Source organism: Vulpes lagopus, chromosome X (assembly GCF_018345385.1).
Source record: "Vulpes lagopus strain Blue_001 chromosome X, ASM1834538v1, whole genome shotgun sequence".
NCBI classification, from domain to species: domain Eukaryota; kingdom Metazoa; phylum Chordata; class Mammalia; order Carnivora; family Canidae; genus Vulpes; species Vulpes lagopus.
This window is the reverse complement of record NC_054848.1, coordinates 17,348,307-17,367,690: the sequence shown is the minus strand read 5'-3', so window position 1 is coordinate 17,367,690 and position 19,384 is coordinate 17,348,307. Positions and strand designations below refer to the sequence as shown.

Below are 19,384 nucleotides of genomic sequence, written 5' to 3'. Positions count from 1 at the left end.
ACTCTAAAAAACCGTGACCAGATAGTTCCCATTATGCTTCCGGTGTCTCTGTATTTTAGAGTAGGCCAAAGCTGTAAGATCAAGAAACAACTCTATAATGGTACAATTTCAGGTCTTCAAAATTTCAGGGATATTTTGTGATGGTGGTATATAGTATGTTAGAGGACTTACCCATTGCTCTTACCACTAAGACCTTGCTTTACCACCATTAGGAAGTGTTTAATTAAAACTAATACTCTTCTGCTCTGTAAAAAGTCAACCACTGAAGCATTTTTTAAAGAAGTTGTAAGGAAGTCCCCTGCCCTCCCAACAGTATTGTTTATCAATAAGGAGTTGGGCTTGGACAACACATTTTGGTGGAACTAAATCCAATTGATATAACAAATTTAAAAAATGTTGATGCATATAAGCACTTATGGAAATACTGATTTTCTTTTTTCTGATTTCAACAATCTGGAAAAGTAAATTTATAAATATACTCAGTAACTGAACAAGCAATGAGGAAGAAATATAATTAGTGATCTGGTGAGGCATATTTTGGCAATTAGCAATGGACCTAGAAACAGTATCCTAATAACATATTATAATTATAATTAAGACATGATGTGAGATAATATAAAACAATTGAAGTCTTTGTTTCCCAGCTTTGAATATACACACTAAATGTGTGGCAAAAAAAGAATTATTATTCTTTTTTTCTATAATTATTCAATTATTTCAGCATTTTACATAAAAGTGATTAACTGGATAGTGTCATTACCTTAATTCTCCAGTTTGTGCTTGTGGAAAAAAATCTAAAAAGGGACCAAATCATCAATTTATTTCCTAGAGTTATTCCCTCAGAGTTCATGGATCAATAAGAAAACAGTGTCTTTTTGGTGTTCAAGGTGAAATAGAAGGGATTAGAGAGAGTTGTTAAATTTAACTACACACATATATATAGAAAAACCTAATGGCTGAAATCGTGGGACTCTTCTTCAGTGTTCCCACCTCTCAGGATCTTTGAGGAAGACATGTCAATAGGAAAACTACAGAGTGGAACAACAAAGCAACTTATAATACAGCGAGAAAATAAAATGATGTGATGGGAAGTCTGATCTGCTAATCTATGATTAATGAGTCAAAAAACATTGAATTCTGCTTTAATGACATTGAAAATATTTGATAATAGACATATACTGCAAATCAAATGTGTTTGGACATATTAATACAGTTTACATATATTCATTTGAAAAATGAGAGATTAACATTAAGAATTTAAATACTTTAATGTTAGAGCATTTTATATATTTTTATGTTATTTAAATATAATGCAACTTTGAGGTCAATAAATAGTAAAGTCTTAAACAATGAGAAATCATTATAATCCATAAGGCCATTCATGTGTAATGGAGATTTTAGAATTTTAGGGGAAAAAAATCTAAGAATGGTTTAAGGTACTAATATAGAACTTAGGAATAATTTACATTGCAGTGGTACAATGGCATTTACATATACTGCTTTTTTTAAGAATCTGAACAATGGGCAATGTTCTAGTTCAGTGGCCAATTACAATTTTAAAAAATTAGACCTCTAAGAAAGGTAACAGTCTCCTGTTTTAAAAATGTAGGTTTTGTGAAAGACAAAATTTCTTTTATGATGCAATTAAAGATTATATTGACTGAAATGTAAGGAGATATATTACTTCCTTGTCTTTCATTAATCAGAATAATATTTTTATAACTTCCTAGATAACTGTGCTTCTTAATGAATATAATTTATCAACATCCAAAGAGTAATATTTTAGAGCAATTTCATGCTGAAGAAAAATGCAGAAGTTCTAAAGCAATAATTTCCCTATTTTGCCACCCAACAAGGTGGAAAAGAAAAAATGATCAGTCAGAAGGAATGTAGTAGGTATATTTTAATTACTATGTAAAACTTCCTTTACCTACTGTTTATAAATAACTATTGCTATCTTATGACCTGATTTAAAAGAATTCTATAAACTTTCATCTGGTTTCTTCAAGAAGTAGGAGAGTGTAACTTTTAAATAGAAGATTACATCTCAAAATGAAACCTCTCATTTTCATCTCTATCCATATTTTGGCTTGAAATAACTTTTTTTTGTAATTATGCTTTATATGTTTACAAATTAAGGCAGAGATCTTTATCATTTGGGTTTTAGTTATAGTAACTTACAGATTTCATCACAATTAAGCCTATTAGGATAAGCTGTGAAGAGATAATTTCACAAACCAATTTTCAAAAGCATACAAGATTAATCCATATGCTGCTGAGATGAGGCACAATAAAGAAGCATTACTGAGATAATCTATGGCTAAAATGATGGTGTATGACTTATGATTAAGCTTCATTACCTGCAGAGCAAGGGGCTTCCATCTCATATTTTTCAGTAAAGCTGGTGCTGAGGTAAGCATGCTCTGAGGTCGCTTTTTCAAAGTTAAGATAACACCACTCGGGTCCTCTCGTAGTGCATTCACCAAATTTTTCAACTGCCACCCCACCTGGTAACCAGCAAAATCATTACAATAAAATTGAGGTACAGTACTCAAAGATTTAATGTTCTCCCCCTTTAATAAGATTAGTAAAAAAAAAGAAAGAAAGAAAATCACATAATTGGTGTACCATCCTATCAATTTTTAGGAGATAAATACTCAAAAAAATTTTATCTCTGAATTGATTAACCATGTCATTGCATTAGAGTCCATATTATTATGAAATAACATAATGGACATTTACCATATCAAAGCAGAGACTAAAACGATATCCTACCAATGGAGTAATTTAGAGTTTAAAGAAATTATGTCATTGTTAATGCTGTGCAAGGCCTAGATCCAAGCTCTGTTCACAAATACAATTCAAAAATCCACATGCTTGAAAACAAGGATTTGGCAATGTCCTGAGCTTGCAAGCTATACCACATGCTTTCTCATCACCATCTTTTGGAGCTATGTGGTACAAGTGTCCCTAAATTAGACTGACTTCATACTACTGATAGCTGGTACTAACAAACCAAGGCAGCATTCCGATGCATGGAAGACAGCATCAACACAATTAACCTTTTACCACACTATAAGGATAGAATAAAAATGACAACACTACTTCCATACAGCAGCTATTGGAAATGTGTTCTAAACAACCCTATTAACTTACAGTATAATGTGCTGAATTTAATGAAGCCATTCTATTTGAGTATCACCTCAAAACGTATTGTATAATTAAACCCAAGTACTTGATAAATGTCCTGAAACTGGACTCAGCTGTTTTCTGTGTTAAGTTACTTCTCTCATCATCCTTTTAAGCTTTTAAACATAGAATAATTTGTTAGTTTGCTTGAATATGGACTAGTTATGCAGTTATCAGGTAACTGAAATCCTCTAACTATGCCTTAAAGAAACACATTAAAAATGGCTATTGTTTTAAGGTTAAAAGAACACATTTCACACTTAAAAGAGAGAAGCTTTTATCCCAACTCTAATGGATTAGAATTTTCCAGGATATTATATAAATACATTGGATCAAAATTTATCCTGGATCACAAGCAGGATTTAGCAAATTGTCTGAACTGTAATCTAGTTTCTTCTTAGGCATCCAAGTGCAAGGGAATGGGTGCCCTTGTCTGTTATTCATCATGTTTTTGCCTGGAAGATAATGACCAAGCTGAAAAGAATAAGCACTTCCACTGAAAGAATCCCAGATCCTGAGACTATGATGAAGAGGTACTCTGGACTGCAGCCACTGTGGGATAATGGGAGCTGCTGGTTTTTATAATGAGTGGGCATTCATTTAAATCATAACCTCTACTGAAGAGAAAGAGGACAAAAAAGAACTGAGATGCTACAATGCTTAAAAACTCAGGGGTCTCAGATATGAATCAAAATGATCATTATGATACTTGCCTAACAAGAATAAGAGGCTGCCAGTTTAAAAAAATCACATTAGTGCAGATAACTAAAGTAATGAAATTGGTCAAATATCTCCCATTACATGTAAGTGGGGATTATTATGTGCCCAAAGGTGTATTACATTGAGCTTGATTCCTCCAATAGCTAAGTAGTGTCTCTGCAGCCATTTCTATAAGCCAAGAGTCAAAGCAAAGTGAATTCAAATCCAAGTGTTCATTTTGCTTGCCAAAAAAATATGTGAGCAGATTTTTGAGATCAAGGTTTGGAAAAGAAACCATGCTGTTTATACAAAGAGTTTATGAACAACTTATTAATGATAGCCACATTTTATCATTTATTTTATTTATTCAAATAATTACTAACTAGACTAAAACAGTCAATACGATGGCCATCTTTTTCTTTCAGGATATGTATTCTCAACAATGAATTACACACTTCTATCCACCAATTTCTTTCCATTTTATTCTGATATGATCATTGTGACTAGCTGGGAATTTCTAAAGCTAGATGGTGTTTTCCTGTATAATGTTCACTGCAATTTAATTTATCTTGTTCTTTCACAATTTTTGTATGCTCTTTTTGAATATGAAATCCCCAAAAATAAAATTATTTTTCCATGAGAAAGTAGAATTGTTTTTTGATAAGAAGGCAGTAATTTAGTTAGATTTTAATTTTATAGCTGAATTTAATTTTATAGCAGAAAAGTTTGTAATTTCACTAGTTTTTTCAGTTTGTTTTTCAATTTTTTATGTAAATTCCAGTTAGTTACCATATGTGTAATATGAGTTTTAGGTGTAGAATTTAGTGATTCAATATTTACATGCAACACACATTTTACTATTTATCAATCAGCCTTCCCACTTTCACTGACATAACATTAGCAATATTTTAAACAAAAGTAAACAAATATCCATGATGACCCATATAAAGTATGTACCTCTGATTCCCCAACTCTACTTCCACTACCATAAGGAAATGACTTGGATAAAAGCAGAGATACATGTGCATCATGTGTGTCACAGTGCTGTTTAAACCAACCAAAAATTGATGTAAATGTCCATTAGTAAGAGGTATAAAAATTGTGTGGAAAAGAAGTTCCAAAACAGCAAATGTAACAACTCTACTTTTCTAAAAAAATTTTTATATAAATATGAAAATCATAGATATACAACATCATTAACAGTGTTACATTAAAGGGGAGTAAGGACTACAGTATATATTTTCTTCTTTATACTTCTATTTCCTGAACTTTTAGTGATAAATACATTATTATTATATACAGCAAAATTAATAAAATAAATAGACTTAGTCCATGAATAGTAGAAAATCATGAATTTTATGAATTACTTAATGAGGACTGTTTGTTACATAGGGACAATTTCCACAAAAAGTATAGAGCCAGAAAGACAACACTATTTAAAACACGAAAAGGTGGTGATGGGGGAATCATATCTGCTCTGTTAATTATACTTTCAGATAATTAGCAAAAAATTTGTTACTCAACAGTGCTTAATAAGAACTGTATTATCTGTTGATTTTTTGGTTTAATGAATGATTTCAGCAGATACTTGAACGTTAAATCAGGTTCACATATTAATTACTGAATGGGAATGAAGTTGGCTGAGTAATTCACAGCCCATGTGTGACATTTTTCTCAATAACATACATAGGTTTTGGCTCTATCAGTCCCATCCAGGGCTTGTATATTCCTAAACAGCAACTGGACTTCATGTCTCTCATTCAAATAGTCCTTTTCCTTAGATCTATCTCAAACTCTCTAATTTGGTTCATTTCTTCATTAGGTTCTATATTGTCTACTATATCTAATTCTTAACAATTGTATCCATATTGGGTTGTACCATGCTCTATTCAAGGGCAAATATGACACAATACTAAAGTTCTGGGAAAAATGATTCCCAGCTTTGGCTATGTGATATCCTAACACATCTTCAGCCATATTATAAAGTGTAGTGAATTCTTGAAATTATTTGTCTTTACCTGTTGAGATACTTATGGTTGGCAGATTATAGGGGGACATGGGTAGTTGGTATGATATAAAGAGGCAAGTATGTGAGTTAGAACTTCAGGAAATTTGAGAGTTAAAGGAGCTAAAGGTAATATTAGGAGCTAAAGGTAATGGTACACACGTGAAAATACACAAAATAATCATTTTTCAAGATTGGCTTTCCATTTTCTAATTTGTTTCTGGCTATAGTTTAAAAATATTGTGTGACAGACCCAAATTAGAAACCATGTAAGGAAATAAAAGTAATTTAAAAAAATGATTGTAATGTATTCTTTACATTGGCTTCAATAAAAGCCTTTCTGTACTAGGAGATAAAGGGAGATCTGAAAGAAGGGGGAAGAGATCCTAGTGGTGGCTAATATAAGAGGCTAATCCACTAATACAGAAAGGAATTTTTTTTTTTTCAGAAAGGAATTAAATAAGGTACAAAATTTCAAGAGATAAAGGCTTAAGGATACAACTGAAGAAAAAATATTGTAATAATCAAAGATATTCCAACTCTAAGTTGCAGAATGGGTAGGAAAATGCAAATAGATGATACAAAAGATTAGGTTCTGGACATCTCTGCTTGTTCTCCATCTTTTCTTTCTCTTCACAACTGATAAAAGCAGGTGTTTACCCTAGGCTAAATGTTGGACCCCTTTCTAAAATTGCATGCTGTCTTCCTACAATGATCTCTTTCCCAAGCTTCCACTACCAACTTTGTATATATATATATATATATATATATATATATATATATATATATCCCAAATCTAATCATCCCTACTTCCTAGAACTCTGGTGACATACTTCCAACAGTTCAGTTCATCCATACTAATAGCTACGGAATAATCAAGCAACAATAATTCACTAGGCTATATTCTTCATATCTTTGTTATGTTGCTTTTATTTGTATTTTCATCCTTAACAGCCTTATGAGGGAAACTATTTAACCCAGTTCACATGTGAAGAACTTGAAGCAAAAAGAGATTAGGTTTTCTCAGTCAATATTACAAATTTGTTTACATGGCAAAGCCAGATTTCATATTCAAGTCTGTTTGATTCTAAAGCACAATAGGAGAGCAAGCATGCCCCACCCTCTAAATATCCCATTGGTAATTCAAATGAATGCAACATTTTGAAAATCAAACTCATTCAACATCAATAAAAAGTTCCCCATCATCCTCTCAAATTTGGAGTACGAGGTCACCTACAACCATGTCCCATCTCTTAAATCCACGTGTCCTAAAGAATAGATCCTAGTAACTAATGTCTCTTCTTACCACCCTAGTTCTGGCTTGCTTTACCTGATTGCTGGACCTAAAATAAAGTCCTAACTGGTCTTCTGCCTCTAGTCTTTTGTAGCTCTGAAATACTGCTACAGCGAGGAAGTGTTCTTTCCTTAAAATCCTTCAAAAAGCTCTCTAAAGGCCCAATTAAAGCATCACCCCCTCAAAAATCTCCTTTGTCAATATGGCCACAGCTGTCTACTATTTCTCTTTAATGTGCCTCTCAAACTTTAGCATGTGTTAGAATCACCTGGAAAGCTTATTAAAACAGCTTGCTGTGTTTAACTCTCAGTTTTTGATCCAGTAGGTCTCAGGTGGAATTCGCATTTTTAAAGCAAGTTCTCAAGAGGGGCTGAGGATACTGGTCTGGGAACCAATTTTGAGAGCTGCTGTGCTACACCATGAGCCTCTTGAAGGTAGTGACTCGCCCATGTCCAGAATATTTTAGGTGCTTAATGTTTTTAAGATTAATGATAAAACTTATAGTCAGTTTATTTATCAGGTACTTTCTACGTAGTATGCATGCAATGGTGCATACATCAGCCTGAGCCTCACTTTTTTAAATAATAAATTTATTTTTTATTCGTGTTAAATTTGCCAACATACAGAATAACACCCAGTGTTCATCCCCTCAAGTGCCCCCCTCAGTAGCCTGAGCCTCATTAAAGAGCATGAGCAACAGAAGAGATAAGCTGTTGAAGAAACACAGTAAAGAGAAGAACTTCAAATAAGGTGAGTAGAGGGTGCAATGGGGGTCCCCAAAAGGGGCATTTAATCCATCCTTGTGGGTTCAGGAAAGGCTTCCTATTAGCATAAGCTGAGTTTCTTAGGAGGTCAACAGATGAAGGAGATGTGGAGTGGAAAGAGGTGTGAGAAAAAGTATCACTGTTTTTAGCAACTTTTAGTTCTCTATGTGTGGAAGAGGTGGTGGATTGAACTATACACTCTTCTCAAATGCGACTTTCTTCCTCGGCCATGTCTCTGCAAAAGCATTCTTCCTTCTGCTTCTAATTTTTCTTCCACCTACAAAATCTTACCTATCTATAACGGCTCGCAGTAAATGCAATATCCGTCATAAAGCCTCTCAACATCTAGAAAGAACCCTATTTTCCTCCTGTAACTCTCATAGCACACTCTATCTCTCTAGTGGCATTTTTTCACATACTACCTCTTATTAAAGTTATATATTTTTCCTCACACCCTTCCTCTCCACCTACCCTCACAAAACTGGATTTTGAGGGTTTTTTTTAAACAATTAAAAACAGAGTCTTATTTGTCTGGATATACCTGCAAGCTTTACAAATGGTAGATACTTAATATCTGTTAAAAACTTGACTAGTGGTATCATGGTTACCCGAGAATGTAAGTGTTTCAGAGACAATAAAGTGCCTTGAAACTCCAATGGGAGTTTAGTTTAGTATGTAAAACTAAGATGTATAAAATTTTTCTCTAAATGAATATACCTGATGATACTAAAGCTATAATAGACGTTCCTTACACTAAACTACCAAGTAAACTTTCTTATAAGTGAACATTTGAAAAAATAGTATTTGCATCTTGGATACCCCAGACCTAAAGTCATAGTGATGTGATTATGAAAAGGAATATAATAGTGGATAAAGTTCCTATTTCATCATAGAAAGACTCTGCTTTATCATACACATTATATGAACACTTTTAAGTTTTTTTTTCTACCAGAAAAATGTTTTATAGTGGTTATAAGTAGTCCAAGTTTCTCAACATTTATTAGAATATTTCATTCATATTAAGCTCATGGGCCAGAATGAATCTCTTAAAAGCCACCATATGCATCTTATACAAATTATGTATTATTAGTTATAGATAATGTTTTTCACATATGTTGAACTAGTAATATTATCTTCCTGACCATCTGAGGTAGCACAAGCCAGTGTCTCTAAGCAATGGCAAGTCATATTATTTACTAGTTTAGATGTAATCCCCAACTTGCACACTGAAATGTATTTTACATACAACACAAATCAGATTAAAATTTCCCAAGAAAGTCTTTAAGGTATCCCAAAAGTGTTAAAAGCCAGAGGTTCTGCTTTCTTGTAGATGGGGCTTGTAATTCCTTGGGTGAAGGGCAACATAAGTGGCAGGTCCTTGGACACTGAGTTGCCCAGATTAGGTGCACAAGAGGCTTTGGGGTTGGTGCTGAAGAGATGAGTGGCTTCCTTTCCTCTTGGTACATAGAGGGAAGAAGTAGTCTCTGACCCCTTTAGGACATGCCCTACCCTAATTCCCAAACACCTGGTGAATTAGTTGACCAACATATGAAAAGAAACTCTATGCTATGGTCCCAAGAAGCCAAAGTTAAAATAAGCATTAAGGTAAGAATTTAAGCCTATCAACCCAGAACTTCTTTACCTTTGTCACAGCTGTATTTGGAGTTACAAGAAAGCATCTCTATACCTAGACAGGAAGATAGGACATTTCTTAAACTATTTTTAAAGTTATTATCCTTCACAAGACAAAGTAACAGATTCATTAACATTTATACATGCTCCTGTGTATACACAAACTCTTACCCACAAGTTGTAATGTATAAATTATACCTCTTCACAAAGGAAATTTCAAAGAGACTTGAGGTGTGCCTATATGAATGTCTGATGACATGAGCCATGCTATACCCAAACATCCTTCTACTCTTTTTAAAAGCACTTTAGATACTTAATTCAATACACAACCCACTATGCTGTGACTAATGACACTCTGTCTTTACCATATCTTTTGTTGCTGAGATATTTATTACAATGTCCTTCACATTTCTAAAAAGTTATTGAAATAACTAATAAATTCAACATTTTATATCTGTGACTGTCTCTTTCTTTAGCAAAACAAGCTATGTGAAAGAAATGTCATAGTTATAAACATTTCAGAAGTAATGAATTTTGATATACAATATCTTTCAAGGATCCTAGAACTATAAACCTTGGGTACCAAACTTCACCTTCACTTAAATTTTTTTTTCCACAAAATACTAATGAGAAGGTCTTATGATATTAAATTATAGTATATTTGGAAATATCCTAATTCTGCCTTTCCACTCATTTACTGATAAGAAACAGAGATTTGCACATGGTTCATATACAAATGAATATAAGCTAAAAGGTATGCATTTGGTTAAGTAACTATACACAAAAAAGTGATTTAAATTCTAGCATTAAGTAATTAGGTAATCCACAGTATTCAGAAATGTCCTAAGGTGTAACTATTTTATATAAAACCTTAATATTGATATTTTTACAAACATTAGTTTAGAAAAGGTAATCTTGGGACAAGATAAAAGGAATAAGCATTTGAAAAGGAACATGGGAATTAAAAGTATTATTTTCATTAGGGGAAAACCCCTACAATTTTACATTTTTATTCATTGAATGACTCTTCATCTCACATCCTCCTTAACATTAAAAGGCATTTATCCAGTGAAAGAGGATGCCAAGGCATTTTTAAATATATTTTTTAATTGAAGTTCGATTTGGCATTTGTTTTTTTAAGGCATTTTTTTGTGGCTTAATTTTGCTGTAAAACTTGGGCCATGCTGAGTTGCTTACATTTGATTTACATGTATGTTTTTGTGCTTAATATTTTCATGTGAATTTCATAGTCATATATACAATGTGTGCACTATATTTAAAGAGAAAGCACAAAGAACATAATTTCTCACCGCTATAGAATGAACAAGTAGTCCAAGACAGAAAGCCAACTTGAGGACTACAATAAACTAGTACTTTTACCTATTGCACACCTTCTTCCTGGAGTCTTTTCCTCCATAACTAATAAGTTGTGTAGAGCTACATGGGAATTTCTTGGTTGCCTCACGGGGAAGCTCGTGGGAGGAAAACAGTCATCATTTTTTCCTTTATGTTTTAGGACTCACCCACATAGTTTTCACCAAAAGTGACACATTTACATATCCTGTTACTTGCATCATCTCCTGTTATCTATCACGCATCCTAACTGCAGCCTTTCTATTGCTGGTGTCTCTGCTTCTGTGGCCAGCTGATTAAAAAACTGTGGGTACAGTTTAGCATCTTGAGCATACAGCTCTCTTTCCCTTCTTCCATTTCCATATGGTATTTTGTAATGTTGTGGTCTCTGAAGGCCAAAGGTTTATTTTGGGGACTTAATGGTTTATATTCGTATATGCTATAGAAAACTGAATCAAAGCCAATGTTGTTTTTATTTCATTCCAAAACGTAAAATTGAGTGAATCTGAAAGCCTCTGCAAGGGATAGATGGAGGAAGAAGACAATCACATTACCGTGAAAGGCTTTTGGGGAGAATCTTTGATCACATCATAGATCCTAACCCCCTCAAAATTAAGAACATATTTTCAAAGAACCATAATAATACAGGTTTTTAACTAAAAGCTTTAAAGATATTTACGTGAGTTAAATTTTACAACAATTTTATGTTTACATATTAGGAAATTATTATGTTTCAGCCATTCCTTCCTATATTTCATTTCTGTTCTTCTTGCAAAGATACAGAAATTTGCATCTTAAAATAAAGAGTTATAGTCAACAAAGTTAGAGGATGAAACAAAGCACTGTAATCTAAAAATCTACAGGTCCTACTTATAAGAATTTTGAGAAAGAATAATGAAAACATCTGTACTTATGAAAAATCATGCTTAAATTTAATTTAGGCATCCACATGGAGAAAATAATTAAAAGTAACCAAAACTCTGCTATTCAAAAAGTGACATGCTTAAAAATGTACAATTTTTGCTATGAATGTTTATATCATTTACTGTCAGACATTTAACAGACATGTTTACTTGAAAATACAAATACTGCAACAGATGTCCATATGTATCAAGACAAAACCAAAGCATGAGTATATATGCATATATATATATATATATATATATATATATATATATAGCTAAATAGCATTCTAAACCTTTATTAATAAAAAATTTAATTTAAGAACTTCCATAATGGCTAAAAATACTTTCACTGTAGCAGTTATCTTTAGAAATCATTTTACCAGAAATCCAACAACTCAGACAAAAAAAGTAACTCAATGTCAGCTCCAAATGGGGCCATACTGAACTCTCGGCCATTCGTTCCAATTTAAAAAAATTCTTTATTGCCCAGTATTAGGGTTATAAGATGAGAGAAATGTAAAAGTAATCAGTGGTTACATTACCTAAGATTTCAGCCATGAGGCTGATCAGAATATTAATTTAGTGGATGAAGCCTACATTTGAATCCTAGGGCTAAATAACCTGAAAAGAATGTAAGATTATTATCATTATCTCTTGAATTTCCTATGTTATGGTGCTTTAATGTGTTTACCTTTCATGCAATAATTTTTATCTTTTTCAGACAGTTATCCACTAATTGCCCACCCCTACTACAGACGGAAAGTGAGTTAGGCAATTGTGACCAGTTGACTTTTTGCCTTTTCCATAGGGGTAGGAAAAGGGCTACAGTTATTGATACTGATTTGCAAGTGAGTCACACACTTAATAACCTGAAGCAGGTAAGAACATCAGCCAATAGACACATTTGAAACATACATAATAATCACTTATAAAAAAACTCTTAAAATTCCATATAAATAACTAGATCATATTTACCATATATTGATAACAAAGATGTATATATACTACTAATAAAAATAAATCAGGAGTAACCATTTTCAAAGGCCATTCCATTTTTCCTGGTGAAGCTAGTAAAAAGTATAGAATTAAGAAATAAGTCAGGATGTAGAAATCTGCAGAGAAAATAAATTGGTTAACAGCAAGTTACCATTGTTAAGGCATCATACAACTTATCTCTTTTATATAAAGACAATGTAATAAACTTCAGTTGGTAATATAAAACTCATAAAATACTATATTGGATAATAAAGTAATGAATTGATTTCTCTAGGCAAAATAAAATATTATATAGTTTATAGCAATATGTGGCACTTCAAAATCAGTTTCCACATATTCTTATCAAATATGAAATGTTTAATGCAAAATAGAAAAAAACTATGATAATCTCATAAACGATCTACTATGTAAGGCAGAACTTGAAATAAAATATTATTATGAGTAATTGAAGTCTATGATGCAGTTTCCTGTAATTTTTGATAAATGACTCTTCATGATTTTTTCCTTCCAAAAGAGAACAATTCACTTCCTGTTTTGAATACCAATTTCTTAGAACCCTAACAGAGTTATTTTATGGTATTTTCATAATCATTCATTAAGCAAAATGTTAAACACCATGCTAATATATTCAATCTCGGTACTCCAGCAACATCTTGTGTTTACAGGAATAAGACATGAGATGCACCAGAAATACTGCATTTGAGGTCTCAGTTTTCAACATTTTGGGCATAAGAAATTATAAGACAAATACTTCCTCATTTGAGAAGGAAGAACAGAAGAATAAAGAATAAAAATGTGAACAAGGTGAAGAATGGAGGAAAAACAGTCAAGTGAGAAGTGATAAGGATGGTAAAGGAAAGGAGAAGAAAACGGAGTTAGAAAAAAATGTTAAAGAACAAAGTCAACATTTTAGTAAATTTAAAAAGAGAGAAAGAAAGGAAAGGGCACATCTGGTGTTAGTCAATATCCTGGTATTCATTCCATTCAATGAACCACTCCTTTCTGCTGAAGTGCAGGGACTGGGAGGTAGGGTGAGAGGGAAGGAGGGGAAGGGGGAGCTGGGCTTTAATGTGTCACCACATTTTGCATCCGTTCTGATAATGCTGGCTTCCCTTGTAAATAGTACTCTTCTGGGGTTGAAGGAACAAGAGGGTGAGGACAAAGTCAAAAAGGATAGACTAGTGGTGAGAATAAGAAAGACTAAGGGAGATACCTTTGATAATTATATAAATGAAGTTAGAATGACCTTTCCAGATGACTCAACAGTCCTTTAATATGTTCCCTTCCTCCAGCCACCACTGCCACCACCTGTAAGTCTTGTTGAGCAAATGTTTACCATTTGAGGGATAACAAAGACCATTAGCTTATAGTACTCATCTTCCATTTCTCACTAATCATTGTCCAACATCCTATTTGCTGCAATCTTTTTGACTATCCCAACCTAGTTATTTTTCCATCCCAGTAGCCTTTATGGCTACATATATTTTGTGCCAGAGGGTAGTCACCAGGTTTCAAGAGACCTTTCAAAGTAATAGTGAATATGTTTTAATATTTACACAAAATAAGAGGAAATTTTCCAAATGCTGGATTCAACCACCACATACCCCCTCCTTTTAATTGGTATTCCTAAGAAGAAAATATCTGTTTTTAGTATGGATTGAATCTTTAAAACACTTACACACCAAAAACAGTATTAACATAAAATTTAACAGATTCATTAGGAATATGCCCCAATAGATTTAATAACTATAAATAGTCTCATCAGCTAAAAATACGTGTTAAAAGTGCATCATGAGGGCAGAGTTGCTGGTTCAAACTATGCCGAGGTATCTCCCAGAGAGAGGGATGTAGTGTCAGATGAAGTGGAAAAAATCTTGGGAGATTCCAGCAGCTTTGAGGAGTTGGATCTTCACTGGCGGGGAAGACATGCAATAGGACTCAGTCTGCTTTGCTTGGATGTTCATGATTTTTTCTTCTTCCTACCTGGCAGCCACAGTTTCTCAGCCACAGAAGTATGTTGATTTGCAAAGCTTAAAAGCCATTTATAATAAAGAATATAGCAATATGAAAAAATGACATAAAACTTCCAGTTTCGTTTCAAATAAGAAAATATACTTTTTGAAAAGAGAGCAAACTAGAAAATACATACATCTAATTGGACATCTCAAAGATATACCATACTAGCAATTTCAAAAAATAGTACTTGAATTTATCTGTGAGTCATTCAACTTTCTCAGACCCTTAGGGAAAAATTTCAAACTGCTTCTCTATGTATTTTAAAATAAGAAAAGTTGTCAGATTTTATATTATATATTACTACCTTTAGCAGTAGGAAATTTATAGAAAAATACTAACTAGGCTAATAACATTCAAAATATAAGATTGAACTTTAGTCTTCACTATCGAGTCTAAATTGGTATAGAACAATATTGGCAATTATCTCACTATTCTGGTCAATTACTTGATTAAAAATAATATTAGATAAGTATTCCAAATGTATCAGGCCACACCTTAATGTAGTAATTATATCATAACCAACCCCTACTGTCTCTGGTAATTAATGGAGGGACAGAAGGGGTAACTGTAGACTACAAATAATTTATACTTGTTTCAACTAATTTACCTACCTACCAAATCTTTTATAGTTAAAAAAAACCAGATAATTTCCATTTCATCATTTTTGTATATTATCTAGTCAGAAGTTAAAAGCACTGTACAGACCACAAAGGAGGCAAAAGCAAGAAAGAGAGAGCAGACTAGGCTGCACTTAATAAAATGAGCCATTCTTACACAAATAGGCCTCTCATTTGAACACAAAGAAGACAATCTGGTAATTGATCACATTAGTAAGGATGGCTACTTTTAGAGAATTCAACATATTCTCCTGTCAGAGAATGTCTCTATTATCATCCAAAATCAATTTGGAGGTTCTAGTAGCAGTCTGCTAAGACCAGACTCCAGTTGGCTCAAGAGTTGTTGCAGGTAAAAGGGAAGAAGGGAGGTTGGAAAGTTAATTTTTATTGAGCTCTTAATGTGTGCCTGACATTGTGATAGGTGTTTTACGTATCTATCTGAAGGAAAAGAGTGAGGAAGTAGCAAAAAAGTTAAATTTCTAACCCATTTCTAATTTCACTTCAGTTGATACACTGCCCTAGTTACGTAAATTCTCATTTCCTTTCCTCTTCTCTTACCCTTGCTGCCCTTCCCCCACCCAATCCAAAAAACGAAGGCCTTGGAGTCAGAGTTGCAGGTGAGTTATTAATTCTGAGTCTCAATTTCCACATACACCTTCTTTGTATAATTATTTTAAGTAGTAAGTGACATAAAATATGTAAAGTACTTAACATGATGCTTGGCACCTGTAAGAACTCAGTAAACGTTGGTTGTTATTATTATTATTATTATAAAAAGATAAGCTTTTGCTTAAATAGTTACTATGATTCACTTAAAGCCATCAGTCAATTTCAGAGCAAAAACTGGAAGCAAGTTCTCCCAACCATCATTCTATGTCACTTTCAATATTTTAGAATATTCCTGTGATGCAAAGATGTATTTATACATTCTCACAGTATTTAAGTATCACCAACCCATATAGATTTTATTAGTTCACTTGCAGTCCTTTAAGGACTTTCATATTCATTTGGCAAACATCAGAATCTTTGCACCAGAAAGAGTATCCTTTAAACAATTTTATTTTTCCTTAGAGACTAATTTCTACCCACTTAGAATTGACCAACTGGAAATTGGTCCCAACTATTGAACAGATGTCATATTTGTTCAGGTCACATTGCAAAAATGGAGGCAGCATGAGCATTACAAAAGGGAGAAGCTGTTTGTCTACTGAAGCAGCTGCTTTATCCCACTGCCCACAGCCTCATCCTAGAGGACAAGAAACTTTAGTTAGGACAACCACTTTGTATAGTTTCTAGTAATGACAACCTTCTCATTATCAAAACTTGTCATAGTGTGGAAAGGCTTTGCTGATGACCAGAATTCTGCATTAATTACTATTAACCTAACACCTACATGTTTAATTTTTTAAACTTTGATTAACTTTAATTCACTTAGTTAATGAACCCATTGAAGAAACAGTGTAACTTTAATTATCAGTGTTCAGGAGCCTCTCCACAATATTACAAAGTTCTCAGTTTACTCAAGGCCAAAAATGAAATGGCTTCTACCTTCACATCAGAATCAATGAGAAAGACTGGAGTTTTTCTTTTTTCTTTTTTTTAAAGGACTGGAGTTTTTCACACCAGTCTTACCCCCAAAATATAGCCTTTCCTTCTAAAAGTTTCTTCTATCGCTAGAATGGGCAAAAACAAATTTAATTAAAAGGTACACTAGGAAACAATTATCCACTATGAAGGGTCAGTGAGCTATAGTAGAATATTTACCAAAAAACACATTTTTTTCAAATGAAGTTTGTTATATTAATAAACAGATTATTTTAACTTAATTTGTTTTAGAGAATACACTTTATTTTGGCAGATATAGAAGACAAAAGTAAATCAACTGAGACAGAAAACAGCCCAAAGTGAAAATCATGTGATGTTCATTTTCTAAACCTAACAATAAGAAAAATAGCCCTTGAAAGTCTACCATTGACACAAAAATCCACTGTCAAGATCTTAGCCTGGAAAGGGATTTGTGAGGTTTGCAGAGCAAGAAAATTTCATGAACTTATGTAGCTACATGCAACAGTTTTAAAACAAAAACTGTTGTCCCCTTTAGGGAAATGACGGGCCAACTTGGCTATTAATGTTTAAATTGTTCAAAAAACTGACATTTAAAATAAGCCAATCTAACAGACACTTCAGTGAGCAAATCAATGTTAAAGTAGATGAATGAATGTATGCCCTTACAAAACATACCTACTAGGTAATTCCATAGTTTGTAGAGTAAAACTTGTAAATTTTATCCAGGAAATGTTGAATTTCTGTGCATCATCACATTAATTTCTAGCCCCAAATTATTATCTTGGTTCATGGGGTATATAACATTATCTTGCACCTGTCTATATAGAAATGCACATCTAACCTCAGCCAACACTAGTATTTCCAAGCCTTATATTAAAACTATGTTTTTTAAAAACTATGCCTTATCGTCTGTCCAATAATTAAGAATATTCATTCAACTATCTTAAAGAAGGCTATTCGATCATTTTGTACAAACAGCCATTTCATTTTATTGGTATTCATTGAAAGCTTTAGCAAATCTTTATATCAGTTCCTCCCACTGACTCATAAGGTAATTATACATACCACAGTCTGATGATTAACTTGAATCACTTCGTCGCCAGCATGGATTTTCTTGCACCGATCTGCAGGTGACTAAAATTAACATAACAGAAATGATAAAGAACATAAATTTTACCAGTCATTTCCTTCACCTGAAAATACTACAATAAGTTCACCTCTTTAAATTAGATCAAGAAATTAATCTTTAAAAAATTAAAAATGATTACTAGTGTTTAATGTATTATTGGCACTGTATAGATAACTAATAATAGAAAGCAGAATTTACTTTAAACGTGATTTCCAATTTATTTATTCACTTCCAGTTTCCAATTATTTCAAAACAAAGTCTTGATGCAATATTAACCTCAATTCAACAAATTTTGAAATTCACAAAAGAATGATCTGTCATAGGTCAGAATTCAAGATAAGATGATATTCCAGAGAATTCCAGTTAATCAAGTAATAATATAAGTATACTCTTAAGAGGGTAGTTCATCTAGGATATGAGCTCAACCCTAAGAATGGTATCACAACAAGAAAAAAAATTTTTTATAGCACCTTTGGGAGTTAGGCATATTAACAAATCAGACAAGTACCATGCTACAATTCTGAAAGGCTTGTAATTATTACTGTAATAGGGCTATAACTATACTCAGTCGCTGTGCTATCTGGCTCACAATTGATCTTTTTAAAGAAGAGTATAGAAGAAAAATATCAAGCCAATGGTTCCAGTCATGATGTAAAAGAAAATGATAGTTGGCATACAAAATTGAAAGAAACTGAAGCAACTTCTTTCATAGATAAGGAAAAAAAGGAGTAAGTCATATAAATTACAGACTTTCAATGTTAAATGGGACCCTAGAGATCATTTTGTCCAAACTTCTCATTTTACATAAGAGAAAACTAAGAAAGTAGGGCAGAGCAAAGCAAAATAACTTAACCACTTTAGTGAGCAGCTTTACTAAGACTGAGCACAGATCTCCTAATGATAAATGACTGAGGTACCAAAACCAGTGAAATATTTTCGAGAAAAAAGAATTAAATGATGAGCCATTAATATATGGTTCATATCCTTACTACTCATAGGCTGCATCTTTATATGATCACTCACCCATTTAGCAAATATTACTGAGTAATGAATATGAGGAGTACATAGTGCTCAACTTTTTTATATAGACCCCACACAATTCAGAGATGCATTTCTATCAATTCTTCAAGATACAGTTCAAAATCATATCTGTGATTACTTCTCTGGTTTCATTTGGTGTCATTGATGATTCTTTCCTTTATCTATACAAATTTTACTA

The 19,384-nt window shown here is 32.9% G+C and overlaps 1 protein-coding gene across 5 annotated transcripts in view; it reads right to left on the bottom strand.

Annotated features, from left to right (window-relative positions):
- Positions 1–19,384, bottom strand: part of CNKSR2 (connector enhancer of kinase suppressor of Ras 2) — a 273,141-nt gene that overhangs the window by 115,636 nt on the left and 138,121 nt on the right. For 3 of the 5 annotated variants that reach the window (XM_041741834.1, XM_041741833.1, XM_041741838.1), the window contains exons 8-9: positions 18,102–18,170; positions 2,361–2,507 (exon numbers count right to left, since the gene is read on the bottom strand). In XM_041741834.1, coding sequence (XP_041597768.1) covers positions 2,361–2,507; positions 18,102–18,170 — 216 coding nt within the window. The remainder of the gene's footprint in view (positions 1–2,360; positions 2,508–18,101; positions 18,171–19,384) is intronic. The other 2 variants (XM_041741837.1, XM_041741836.1) reach the window with 1 other exon arrangement.